This window comes from Asparagus officinalis, chromosome 4 (assembly GCF_001876935.1).
Source record: "Asparagus officinalis chromosome 4, Aspof.V1, whole genome shotgun sequence".
Taxonomy (NCBI): Eukaryota; Viridiplantae; Streptophyta; class Magnoliopsida; order Asparagales; family Asparagaceae; genus Asparagus; species Asparagus officinalis.
This window is the reverse complement of record NC_033797.1, coordinates 145,160,184-145,174,771: the sequence shown is the minus strand read 5'-3', so window position 1 is coordinate 145,174,771 and position 14,588 is coordinate 145,160,184. Positions and strand designations below refer to the sequence as shown.

General features: G+C 43.6%; 1 protein-coding gene across 1 annotated transcript in view; it reads left to right on the top strand.

Moving 5' to 3' along the window:
• The window catches only part of LOC109839443 (cysteine-rich repeat secretory protein 15-like), a 4,736-nt gene extending 894 nt beyond the window's left edge, over positions 1–3,842 (top strand). Inside the window, 4 exon segments of the mRNA XM_020407866.1 lie at positions 288–418; positions 1,207–1,317; positions 2,551–2,693; positions 3,690–3,842. Coding sequence (XP_020263455.1) covers positions 288–418; positions 1,207–1,317; positions 2,551–2,693; positions 3,690–3,842 — 538 coding nt within the window.

Sequence of the window (14,588 nt, the reverse complement as noted above, 5' to 3'; positions counted from 1 at the left end):
TTCCTTGGCTCGCTAGATTGTACTGCAGAAATCAGAATGATTCCTTAAAATGATTAATAAAGAGCAATTAATTAAGTATAGATATCAAGGAATAATATGGAATAGCAAGATATGGCCTAGCTGACATATTCACTAATCAAAGAAAGTATCCACTAAGTAAAGTGTGTATAAGTCTAGATGATCGATGCCGCAGGGATTTTTTTTTGTGTGTGTGTGTGTGTGAGTAGGACCCAAAGCGTGGCAATTGAAAGATTATCCTCGTTATTTATACGCATCTTTTCGCTCAGTCTTCGGATGAGGAGAGACCCGAGGAATTTATTCCAGCATAAAGGCAACGATGAGGTAGGAAAAGGGGTACAAATGGATGGAATTGAAATCAATGTTCCGGCTCTAAACTTATCTAAAAGAAGGCTATTGAGTGCCTCGTCTAATCTAGAAATTCAAAAATGCCTCAAAAGGGCCTTAAATAGGGGACCCAGGGGCACACTTCACCTATCCCCCTTGGGTCCCCTATTTGAGGTCCGTGTAGTAGCACACCTAAAACTACATCAGTACTTTGGCACTGTTTGGCAACAAGAGATTGTGTCTTATCTAAAAGATTGTGTCTTATTGACTTTGGTCAATAAGCTAGTAGAGCTGTTTGGTGACCAAAAATAGAAGGAGATTATTTTGGAGATTGTGTCTTTTGCAAGTAGTTTTTGGAAAGCTACCTCAAGTAATGTTTGTCTTTGGGAAGGAGCTGTCAATTTTTTTCTTCCGTTTTTACCCCTAATAATTCTATTTTTATATCAATAATATTGCATGTCTTTTTTAGTCATTTAACAAATTTAAGCTAGTTGTACATCTACTTTTACCAAACAGCTCTCTAGTCAATCAGCTAGCTACATAGCTATCAGCTTTCAGCTACAATTTTACAGCTTTCAGCTATAATCTCGCAGCTTTCAGCTAGTTTTGCCAAACAGAGCCTTTATTCCAGGGATTATCGCCATCATTAAATAATCCAGGGATTACAATATAGGCAGCGCATATCATAGTTCTCCTTCTTACCCCTCGCACTGACTCTTTTAGGACTAATTAATTAATAGGTTCCGATCGAAAGCTTTTTTGCTGATTAAATTGACGCACAAATTAAACACATAATTGACGCAAAGCACTATGTAGAGGCTCTTTGATCCTATAGCTAATGGGCATTTGCTTTCTCTTGAGCGCGCACAGACTACACGGACGACGACATTGGGAAAACGGTAGCAATTATTGTGGGCATACTGGCGGGGCTTGCCGTCATAGTCGTCCTGCTCTCCTTCCTCAAAAAAGCATGTAAGCTTGATTTTTGAATCCCGCCCCCAGTCTTCTTGTCGATCCTCAAAGACTCGTTAGCCAAAATCTAATTTAGGATTCCTTTTTCTTTTCTTTTTTTTTTCCCTCCCCCCTCATTCTTCTGCAGGCTAGCAACAGAAGGTGATGCCATAACGCCTCGTAGAGAATAAGCTCTCTACCGTACGTATCGGTTTAGGCGCTGTAGTGGCGGACTCCAGCAGCTCCTATGCGGTGGCTAATGCCAAGCATCACCTACTGTATTTGTCGCAATGAGTACACGAGATGCAAATGTCCTGACTTTTAGAGAAGAACTTACTAGAAGCAAGTAGCGCTCGCGTGTGTATACACCAGTTTTTCAAAGTTGTCTCTACTCAAACTTTAGAATTTGAGATTGGAATATGTTGTTCGAGGCCGTCGATATGGAAGGGCTGCCTAGCTCTGATACCACTTTGTGAGCTCTAATCAAATATAGAACTCTTTATTTTGGCGACAGTTTGGTGGACTTTTATGACCTTTGAGGAAGCAAATATATATATATGCAAGGCTTTACTTGTATGCCTTTGCTTTGAGCCTTTTATTTTGCTTCTGCTTTCTTGATTTTACAAACATTAGCTAGCCCTTTATATAGGTGCTAAACTCTCACTAAGCAATTAAAACTTTATTTAGTACATAAAATAGATTTGTTCCTAAATTTATTTAGTGCCTAACTTTAGGTTTGGAATTTAATATTTCCGACATGCCTCCTCAAACCTAAAGTGTAGTCATGCCGAGCTTCTCTCTCAACCTTTTGAACGCATCAGCTGGTAAGGACTTCGTGAAAATATCTGCAACTTGATCCATTGTGGGATAGTACCCAAGAGTAATATATCCATTCTTAACATGCTCCCTGAGAAAATGAAATCTAGTGTCGATGTATTTACCTCTCCCATGTTGTACTGGATTCTTGGCAAGCTATGGCTAACTTGTTATCGACATAAATCATAGTAGATTCTTCTTGAGGGTGCTTCAAGTCCTTCAAGAAATTCCTCAGCCAAATTGCTTCACAAACAGTAAATGCTATTGCTACATATTCTGCCTCATGTTGACAAAGCAACAATATCCTGCTATTTTGAAGACCAAGAAAAAGTTATTGTACCAAGTTAGAAGATATACCCTATAGTGCTCTTTCTTTCATCTTGATCTCCTCCCCAGTCGCTATCATAATAGATGACTAGTTCGGCATCTTCTCCATAGGCATAGAAGAGATCATAGTTCATAGTGCTTTTAATATACCTCATAATTCGTTTTGTTGCAAACCAATGAGATTCCTTTGGCATCTCTATGAACCTACTCATGAGTCCTACGCCATGGACGATGTCAAGTTTAGTGATAGTGAGGTATCTCAAGCTTCCCACTAAGCTTCTGTTCTAAGTTGATTCAACAACTCTGTCATCTCTTTCTTTGTAGAGTTTGAGGCATGTAACAATAGGTGTGTTCACTGGATTGAGCTATCCATCTTGAATTTCTCGAGTATCTCCTTTGCATACTACTTCTGGGATATGAAGATCCTATCTACTTATTGATGTACTTAAATGCCCAAAAAGTAGGACATAAGTCCACAGTTTGCTATCATCTCAAACTCCTAAAACATTGCCTTCTTGAACTCTGAAAACATCTTCTCGCTATTTCCTATAAATAATAGATCATCAACATAAATGCATATAATAAGGATATCTCCACTATCGCCTTTCTTCATGTAGACTGCATCTTCAAAGGGGCATTTGGTGAAGCCATTATCATGTAGATATTTGTTGATGTGTGTATTTCATGCTCACGGTGCTTGCTTCAGGCCATAAAGTGCTTTCTTTCAAACGATACACTTTATCTTCTTCTCCCTGTACTATGAAACCATCAGGTTGTTCCATGTATACTTCTTCCTCGAGGACACCATTGAGGAAAGCTGACTTCACATCTAATTGATAGATTTTCTTGCTATGATGTGCTGCAAGAGAGATCAACAATCTAGCTGTGTCAAGTCTTGTCACTGGTGCAAAGACTTCTTCATAATCGACACCTTACTTCACTTTGTAGCCTTTTGCGACGAGTCTTGCCTTGTAGCGTTCAACTTCTCCATTAGCTTTGCGTTTGACTTATCCATTAGCTTTGCGTTTGATCTTGTACACCCATTTGACACTGATTGCATGTTGGTTAGGAGGGAGTGGAACTAGCTCCCATGTCAAATTCTTTTGAATAGCCTGGATTTCTTCCTCCATAGCAGATATCTAATATATTCTTGTACTGCTTCTTGAAACGTGAGAGGTTTGTGATCTGCATAAAGAGAAAAGAGATTTGTATATACATCCTCTTTAGTCTCATCATAAATGTCTTGCAAGCTCCTCATTTTGATTAGAGCTATGCTTGCTGGTGACGTGAAACTATCGGATGAAAATCTGCTGCTTCTGAATGATGATGCAGATAGCACTGAAATTCCCACTCATGAAGATGATGAGGCACCTTGTGTCAGAGTTTGTACACCTGCATCTTGATGTAGTTGCTGCTCAGGTACACAAATTTGAAAGTCTTCATCGGTTCATCTAGTAGAACTCATTTGCATTTGTCATTGTCTCGTTTGCTCCATGCCCATGCTACTTCTTCATCGAAAACTACATCTCTGCTCACCACAATTTTATTAGTTTGTAGGTTCTTTCGATTCTCCATTATAGGCGATAAAGATGCACTTTTCTCCCCAATCATTAAGCTTCTTTCTCTTTGCCATTGGTACTTAAGCATATGCAATGCAACCAAATACTTGTAGATGCTCCACATCCGATTTTTGTCTACTTCATGCTTCTTGTGGTGTCATGTTCTATACATTCGTTGTTGGACATCGATTGAGTAGATGGGATGTGCATGCAACAACCTCCGCCCAATATTTCTTTAGCAAACTTTTCTCCTTGAGCATTGCTCTTGTCACGTCGAGAATGGTTTGGTTCTTTCTTTTTGTCACTCCATTCTATTGCGGAGTGTATGCCGCTATAAATTATTGTTAGATGCTCACCTATCTACAATAATTCATGAACATGTTTGAGGTGTTTTCTTCACCTCGATTAGACCAAAGTACTTTTAATTTACAATTGCTTTGTGCTTCAACACGAGCTTTAAAGTCCTTAAATGTTTCAAATAGGTAGACTTTTCTTTAAACCCATAACTTTCTTCTATAGTCATCAATAAAGGTAATAAAATATCAATTACCTGCAAAGGAAGGTGGCTCCAATGGACCACAAATGTCGGTGTGTACCAACTGCAATATGGTTGTCACTCTCCAAGATTGTCCTTTAGGAAAGTGCAGTTGACGTTGTTGGGAAAGTGTTCACACCTTACACACATTATTTGTATGGTCAATTGTCGTGGAGTCCTTGCACTATTCTTCTTTGAGAGAGTTGAGTCAAGTCTTCAAAGTTTAGATGTCTGAAGCGCATGTGCCACTTCCATAACTTATTGTTCATGAGTCCGTGGAAGCACTTTTGAAACTCCGATTTGAGATGGAGAGGAATGTAGGCTGTCTAAAAATCACAATAGATAGTTAATCCCTCATCAAACACCGATGATGGAAGTTACAACCTGACGACTTCCAGAAGGCTACAATTTAAGGACTTTCACGTAGAAGGTTACAATCTGACGACCTTTACAATAACTAATGAAAGCTCTAATTCAACAGCCTTCACAATCAACATCTGGAGTTACAATCTGACGACTCTCGTATTTTCAAGGAGCCAAGACGAAGGTTACAAGGTGACGATCTTTGCAACGCTCTAGCAAAAGAGACTACAAATTGACGGTCTCTTCATATTAAAACGCAGATATCTCTCAAACCGTAAGGAATTTGGCAAAACGAAGGAAGCGAACTAAAGCCTTTGGCTAGGTTCGGATGGATCCATCTCGTAGAGATAGCCGATTTTTATATATAATTCGTCCAATTCCGACTTACGGTTTGAAAGTTATGACCTGTTCTTCACAGCAAGTCATGTTCTAAAGTCCGTCTGCAAGACTGGACTTCGTCTGAACATTGGACTTAGCCTGAAGCTCGCCGAGCCCGCCTGAGGATCACCTCTACATCCAAGATTAAAAATGCAGAGGTCATGCCTGCGTTCTAAATTCAAAACGCAGAGGTCGTGACCTCATTTGAAATTCAAAACGCAGAGGTCGTGACTGCGTTCCAGATTCAAAACGCAGAGGTTGTGACTGCGTTCCAGATTCCAAACGCAGAGTTCGTAGACTCAAAGCGCAGAGTCCATGCAGAACCCATCTCTGCGTTTCCCAAACACAAAACGCACACGGACTGTGCGTTCTCCAGCAGACATCTAACTCTATAACGCAGAGTTAAAGCACAAATGCACACATAACGTGCGTTCTTCAACAAACTCAACCATGCGTCCCAAACTCTTGATGCAGAGTTGAATTTCGACGCACAAGCGACCTGTGCGTCTCTAATTCCAGAACGCATGCGGCCTGTGCGTTTCAAACCTTTGACAAAGGTTTAACTCTACGTCTCAGGCCTTAGACGCAGAGTTAAGGCCCAGAACGCTGTTTTCAGCGTTTGACTCGTTCAAGCATGATTTGAACGGTTCCAGAACCGTTTTCTCCCCATGATTTGAGGGGATCACTACCCTATCATGGAGAGATTCATGGGGGGCAGTTACACACCATTAAACCCTCATTAAGAAGAGATTTAAGGGGGCGGTTACACCCCTAAATCCCATATAAATAGTGGGAAACTCAACTGAGTTCGGAGCGGGGGGATCCTTCTTTTTTGGGGGCTTTTTTTGGCTGACTTTTTGGGGATCCTTGATCGGGCATCTTTGAGCTTTCTGCAGCAACAGAGAGCTTTGGAGATCAGCAACTTGAAGGAGCTCTTGAATCATTTTGAAAGGCTTTTATTGAAGCCTTTGAAATTATTCGGCCTTGGCTTATAACCGACTTTCGGTTCAAATCAACTCTTTTTCAAGAGGTCAAACTCGTTCAGAGTTATCAACTCGATCAGAGTTCAAAACTTGCTCTGTAAGTTCTTCTAAAACTCGTTCAGAGTTATCAACTCGTTAAGAGTTATATTCAAACTTATCACGCAAATTCTCCACAGCGTCAAATCGTGAGGAGAAAATCACGTTCCAGTGAATCAAGACGTTCGGATCGTCAACGAGAAGCAAACTCGACGCGAGCATTTGAGGGAGGCATCTCATCGCCACCGTGAAGAACCCAGAATTAAACAAAGGGGAGAATCAAATTCATTCTCCTCTCTTTTGTAATCGGAATCCAAATTGTAATCGATTTTAAGAGAAATACAAGTCAATTTTTATTTCATTGTCTTTTTACTGTAAAATTTCCAATAAACAAAAGATGGCGACTCCGCTGGGGACTAGCTTCTCTGACGAATAAGTGGTGGCGCAATCCGACGTTCATCTCACTGGAACGACCGTTGAAACTCTGATTATCGAGTTTGATCAAGCCAAATACGATGAGGCCCTCTCCTCCGGATCCCTTAGCCCCAAGGCTATGCGCAAGATCCACAAACTCTCCAAGGAGACTAAAGCTCCAATTGTTGCTCCTACGCCAAAAGAATCTCTCTCCTTTAGCCGAGATTGCTCGAGTAGCCCCTCCTCTAAAGGAGTGGGCTCAGTTTATGCCAAACGCAGCCTTCAGTGGCGCGTTATGCAATCAAAACGCAGCCTTCAGAGGCACGTTCCAACATCTAAACGCAGACCTCAAAACTGCGTTGATCTGGCTGAACGCAACTCTCAAGACTGCGTCCCAGAACCAAAACGCAACTCTCAGGAGTGCGTTCTAACATTTAAACGCAGACATCAAACCTGTGTTGATCTGGCTGAACGCAACTCTCAAGAGTGCGTTTCAGAACCCAAACGCAACTCTCAGGAGTACGTTCTATCATTTAAACGCAGACATCAAACCTGCGTTGATCTGGCTAAACGCAACTCTCAAGAGTGCATTTCAGAACCCAAACGCAACTCTCAGGAGTGCGTTCTATCATTTAAACGCAGACATCAAACCTGCGTTGATCTGGTTGAACGCAACTCTCAAGAGTGCGTCCCAGAACCAAAACGCAACTCTCAGGAGTGCGTTTCACAAACTGAATGCAACTCTCAGGAGTGCGTTTCAGAATCCGAACGCAGATCGCAGGACTGCGTTTCACTAGCAAAACGCAGACTTTGGTCTTGCGTTAATCAAGCTAAACACGACCCTCGTGTTCCTTCTTTGGAACACGATGGGATTCGTCGTGTTCAAAATAATCAACATGGATTTAAAATTCATGTTTACCAAGAACCAGTCCCATCCTTTAACAGACAGGGGGTTCCATCTTTACCCTCACGCTTCGTGAGAGGTTCATCCCAAGTCTCTGACTTGCGGGAATTGCTGTCGATGTTCAACCGACCGACGAATGTCGTTTTGCTCAATAATCGACGACATCCTCACAGGATGAAGACTTTAGAGGATGAATACCTTAGAGTCACTTCTAACATGGTTGGTAGAGGGAGATCATCAACCCTTAGTTCTGACGAGTCAGAGACAGATCGTTCTCCAAACGTCAGAGAAATCACTAATGAGTTTGAAGGAATCTACCAGCGTACTCAGACTCGAACAGGAGCCATTCCTCCTATCAACTATCGGAGTTTAGCCAGAGAAACTAATTCCGATGACGAACACTCTGCCATTGCGGAGTCCCAATCATCAAGCTCTTTCGTTGGGCATGAGAGCTTCGCCCACATGGCAGAACATTCTGAAGACCTTTCAAAGAGACTTGATGAACAGGAGGCCATGCTCAAATCTCAACAGGAGGCCATCAATGAACTCATGGCCATGTTGACTCAAATCGTCGCAGACAAGGCCAAATCTCAGGAGACAGATTCGCCGCTTAGGCAAGAATCTTCCCGGAGAGGAAAAGCATATTCATCCCGACCTCACACAAGCAAAGGGAAGGGAAAAGTAGTTGATGATGCGGTTTCTGACCAAGAAGCTCACAGCCTGGAATCTTCCTCTGATGAAGGAAGAGAGACTGAGAATGAGCATAATCTTCAGTCTGCCAAAATGGAAGAATTGAAAGTCCGCCTCAAAGCCATTGCTAATAGAAGCGAGCTCCAAGATGAGGGAGTTATCAGACCCTATCCTGCCGAATGGGATGCAGCTCCTTATCCTCCAAAGTTCGAGGTCCCGACGCTACAAACTTTTGACGGCACGGGATCACCGAACCAACATATTTATCATTTCAAGTCACAGACTGGAAATGTAATATCAAACGATGCCATACTGGCTCGATGATTCATTGGCACCCTCAAGGGAATTGCCTTTGAATGGTTCAGGAAACTGCCTGCGGGCTGTATCCAAAAGTGGGCGGATCTAGAGAGACTCTTCCTGTCAAGATTCTTTGAAGAGGATACAGAAGTCTCCATCCATACCCTTCTTGCTACTAAGCAGAAGAAGAGGGAGTCCGTCAAAGCCTATGTCAAAAGATTCCGATCCATGGCTCTCCGGTGTTCGTCAGGTATGACACAATCTACCTTAGTAGAGACCTGTCGACACAACTTGCAAACCGACCTCCTAGCCCGAATAGGAGTTGCAGAATGCCGTTCTTGGAGACAACTAATCTCTCAAGGCGAGCAGGCTCAAAAAATCATTGCCAGGATCAAAGCTGAAGAACAAAGTAGGCAGGATCAGCCCGAGCAATCAGACCAAGCCCAATCATCTCCAGAGCAATCGGACCAAGTCCAATCTCATCAGTCAGAAGGGGAAGATACTACGGCCACCGGAGTCAATCCTCTTCAGTAGGATGGCGGGTCCAATAACTATCACGTTAACAGTTACCTCTGATAGTCAAACTCATCAGATAATGGCCTACCTGGTGATGTGATTCTATTCCGACTTCATGGATAGTGCCCCACTAGGTGATGTGCCTTGTCTACCTCTTTTTTATTCCCCTGCTAAGTCTTCATCAAGACTGGGGGTTGGTTACTTGGAATCCACTGGATTAAGAGTAACGAATCTTTCACATCGTCGAGTTAACATTACACTTCTGACGATCATCATCCCCACAGAGTATGCATTCAGTTTGCATCACTCCAAATTCGAATTTATTGTAATCGACCGAAGATATAATGAATTCCATGACAAAACCAACTTTTGACGAAAACAAACTGGCGACCACAGTGGGAGCCAACGGTCTCGCTGCCGAGACCAAGACCGTCGTGTCGCAGCCGATCAAGATTCCAGTTGAATCCATGGTCGAATACGAATTCGATCAAACCAAATTTGAGGAATATCTCTCATCATCCTCTTCAAGATCTTCATTGTCTCGTAAATACAAGAGGATCTCACAATTGAGGAAGACCTACATGCCAAAGAAGGCACAAAATGAAGACTCTCGCGTGATTGTTGCTAAGGATTTTACTCGCAACACCTCTGCTCACAATGACTCTTATCTAGTTAAAGAGTCATCGAATCAAAGCCCACCGGCACTGACGAAGAGGGCTCGTCAAAGACAACGTCAGCTCACGACGGAGGAATGGACACTCGTCAAAAAGGCTCGTTCGACCCTCAAAGAACGTATACAAAAGCGTCGTGCAAATGCAGCTCATGCTCGTGCTCTCTTACAACAAAAACGAGAAAGAAACAAAGAAACGGTGGTCAAAGAACCACCAAAACTCTGCAAAGTTTGGATTCCAAAATATGGAGTTGTGCAAAATCAGCATTCGGAGCCCGTTAAGATTCCATGCCCACAAGGGGGTGGTTCTAAACGTGTGACTCCCGACATAACCTTGGATCGTTCAAAGACAATAATAAGTTGTCCTGAGAATGCCAACAAGGTTTTACATCCTCAGAAGAAAACATGGTTGTCAAAAGACATCGTTATACCTGGGGGGTCATACCAACAGACGATAAGATTTTCCGGCAATCATACCGATGAATCATACTATCAAGCTGAGGGTATGAACAAAACTCGAAAGAGAACTGTCCGGGAAATGAACTCTCATTATTCCTGTGCGCGACTCATTAGAGCAATGCTATCAGAATGTGACTGTTTCAAACGAGAAGCCATCCCACGAAGAGTCTCGGTATTCCACAGTCTTTTCACCGAAATGTCGAAGCTTAAGCCGAGGCTCAAATCCTGACTTTTCCGCGAGAGGAAGAGTCAATCCAAGAATTGCTCAAAGGATGTCTCGACTCCAATTAGGAGCCATCAGACGCAGAAATTACAAGAGAGTGCAAGAAGGAATGTCCTCGGAGGATGAATTCTCGGACACTTATTCTGCAATTGCTTCTGATGATACAATGTCTAGCACAGGACAAACCAGAGAAGTACTCACGATCACCTCTGATCAATTTGCTCAAATACTTCAAGAAGCTCTAGCCAAACAACGTGAAGAAATTAGAGCTGAAGTGAAGACAGAAATGAAGTTGGCTATCCAACAAATGAGAGAACTGTTAACTCAACAGCCTCAACCTCCTGAGTCCAATCAGCTGCGTTTTCAGCCCAGCTGTGCGTTTTTCAGCTCCAGCTGTGCGTTTTCAGCCCCAGCTGTGCGTTTTTCAACCTCAACTGTGCGTTTCAGGTCCAGAAACGCACAGTTCGAGCCCAGAACGCTGTTTTCAGCGTTTAACTCGTTCAAGCACGATTTGAACGGTTCCAGAACCGTTTTCTCCCCAAGATTTTAGGGGATCACTACCCTATCATGGAGAGATTTATGGGGAGCAGTTAGACCCCATTAAACCCTCATTAAGGAGATATTTAAGGGGGCGGTTATACCCTTAACCCCCTATAAATACCTCAAAACTCAACTGAGTTCGGATCCTCTTTTTTGGAGGGGGGGAGCTGACTTTTTGGGGATCCTTGATCGAGCATCTTGCCGCGTTCTGCAGCAACAAGGAGTTTTGGAGACCAGCAACAGGAGCTTCTTCCTTGGCTTATTAACCGAACTTTCGGTTCAAATCAACTCTTTTTCAAGAGTTCAAACTCGTTCAGAGTTATCAACTCGATCAGAGTTCAAAACTTACTCTACGAGTTCTTCTAAAACTCGTTCAGAGTTATCAACTCGTTAAGAGTTATTTTCAAACTTGCCACGCAAGTTCTCCACAGCGTCAAATCGTGAGGAGAAGACATCGTTCCAGTGAATCAAGACGTTCGGATCGTCAACGAGAAGCAAACTCGACGCGAGCATTCGAGGGAGGCATCTCATCGCCACCGTGAAGAACCCAGAATTAAACAAAGGGGAGAATCAAATTCATTCTCCTCTCTTTTGTAATCGGAATCCAAATTGTAATCGATTTTGAGAGGAATACAAGTCAATTTTTCTTTCATTGTCTTTTTACATCAAATTTCCAACAAACAAAAGATGGCGACTCCGCTGGGGAACAACTTTTCTGACGAAGAAGTGGTGGCGCAATCCGACGTTCATCTCATTGGAACGACCGTTGAAACTCTGATCATTGAGTTCGATCAAGCCAAGTTTGAGAAGGCCCTCTCCTCTGGATCCTTTAGCCCCAAGGCTATGCGCAAGATCCACAAAGTTTCCGAGGAGACTAAAGCTCCAGTTGTAGCCAACTCATCTAAAGACTATCTCCCATGGGGGTTGCACTGTTCATACAGTCCCCTCTCTAAAGGAGAAGACTCGATTTCGGCACAACGTCAAAAAAGCCGATCCTCCAATCAACGCGAACTCCGCGTTTGCGAGCCTCAACATGAGCTCTGCATAAGCCAAGCTAAACGCAACTCTCAGGAGTGCGTTCCAAAATTTAAACGCAGACATCAAACCTGCGTTGATCTGGCTGAACGCAACTCTCAAGAGTGCGTCCCAGAACCAAAACGCAACTCTCAGGAGTGCGTTTCACAAACTGAACGCAACTCTCAGGAGTGCGTTTCTGAATCCGAACGCAGATCGCAGGACTGCGTTTCACTAGCAAAACGCAGACTTTGGTCTTGCGTTAATCAAGCTAAACACGACCCTCGTGTTCCTTCTTTGGAACACGATGTGATTCGTCGTGTTCAAAATGATCAACATGGATTTAAAATTCATGTTTACCAAGAACCAGTCCCATCCTTTAACGGACAGGGGGTTCCATCTCTACCCTCACGCTCTGTGAGAGGTGCCAAGGAGACTAAAGCTCCAAAGGTTGCTCCTATGCCAAAGGAAACCCTCTCCTTTAGTCGCCGAGATTACTCGAGCAGCCCTACCTCTAAAGGAGTGGGCTCAGTTTATGCCAAACGCAGCCCTCAGTGGTGCGTTGTGCAATCAAAACGCAGCCTTCAAAACTGCGTTGATTTGGCGGAATGCAACTCTCAGGAGTGCGTTTCAGAACCAAAACGCAACTCTCAGGAGTGCGTTCAAGATCCAAAACGCAGACTTACAAACTGCGTTAACCAACAAAAACGCAACCGGCAAAGGTGCGTTTCATCAACAAAACGCAGACTTCGGTCTAGCGTTAGTAAAACAGAACACGACCCTCGTGTTTCTTCTTCAGAACACGATGAGATTTGTCGTGTTCAAAAAGATCAACGTGGACTCAAGATCCATGTTCACCAGGAGCCAGTCTCATCCTTTAATGGACAGGGGGTTCCATCTTTACCCTCACGCTCTGTGAGAGGTTCATCCCAAGTCTCTGACTTGCGGGAATTGCTGTCGATGTTCAACCGACCGACGAATGTCGTTTTGCTCAATAATCGACGACATCCTCACAGGAAGAAGACTTTAGAGGATAAATACCTTAGAGTCACTTCTAACATGGTTGGTAGAGGGAGATCATCAACCCTTAGTTCTGACGAGTCAGAGACAGATCGTTCTCCAAGCGTCAGAGAAATCACTAACGAGTTTGAAGGAATCTACCAACGTACTCGGACTCGAACAGGAGCCATTCCTCCTATCAACTATCAGAGTTTAGCCAGAGGAACTAATTCCGATGACGAACACTCAGCCATTGCGGAGTCCCAATCATCAAGCTCTTTCGTTGGGCATGAGAGCTTCGTCCACATGGCAGAACATTCGGAAGACCTTTCAAAGAGACTTGATGAACAGGAAGCCATGCTCAAATCTCAGCAGGAGGCCATCAATGAACTCATGGCCATGTTGACTCAAATCGTCGCAGACAAGGCCAAATCTCAAGAGACAGATTCGCCGCTTAGGCAAGAATCTTCCCGGAGAGGAAAAGCGTCTTCATCCCGACCTCACACAAGCAAATGGAAGGGAAAAGTAGTTGATGATACAGCTTCTGACCAAGAAGCCCACAAACTGGAATCTTCCTCTGATGGAGGAAGAGAGACTGAGAACGAGCAGAATCTTCAGTCTGCCAAAATGGAAGAATTGGAAGCCCGCCTTAAAGCCATTGCTAACAGAAGCGAGCTCCAAGATGAGGGAGTTATCAGACCCTATCCTGCCGAATGGGATGCATCCCCTTATCCTCCAAAGTTCGAGGTCCCGACGCTACAAACTTTTGACGGCACGGGATCACCGAACCAACATATTTATCATTTCAAGTCACAGACTGGAAATATGATATCAAACGACGCCATACTGGTTCGATTGTTCATTGGCACCCTCAAGGGAATTGCCTTTGAATGGTTCAGGAAACTGCCTGCGGGCTGTATCCAAAAGTGGGCGGATCTAGAGAGACTCTTCCTGTCAAGATTCTTTGAAGAGGATACAGAAGTCTCCATCCATACCCTTCTTGCTACTAAGCAGAAGAAGAGGGAGTCCGTCAAAGCCTATGTCAAAAGATTCCGATCCATGGCTCTCCGGTGTTCGTCAGGTATGACACAATCTACCTTAGTAGAGACCTGTCGACACAACTTGCAAACCGACCTCCTAGCCCGAATAGGAGTTGCAGAATGCCGTTCTTGGAGACAACTAATCTCTCAAGGCGAGCAGGCTCAAAAAATCATTGCCAGGATCAAAGCTGAAGAACAAAGTAGGCATGATCAGCCCGAGCAATCAGACCAAGCCCAATCTTCTCCTGAGCAACCGGACCAGGCTCACTCTTCCCAGTCAGAAGGGAAAGATACTACGGCCACTGAAGTCAATCCTCTTCAGTAGGATGGCGGGTCCAACAACTATCACGTTAACAGTTACCTCTGATAGTCAAACTCATCAGATAATGGCCTACCAGGTGATGTGCCTCTATTCCGATTTCATGGATAGTACCCCACTAGGTGATGTGCCTTGTCTATCTCTTTTTATTCCCCTGCTAAGTCTTAATCAAGACTGGGGGTTGATTACTTGGAATCCACTGGATTAAGA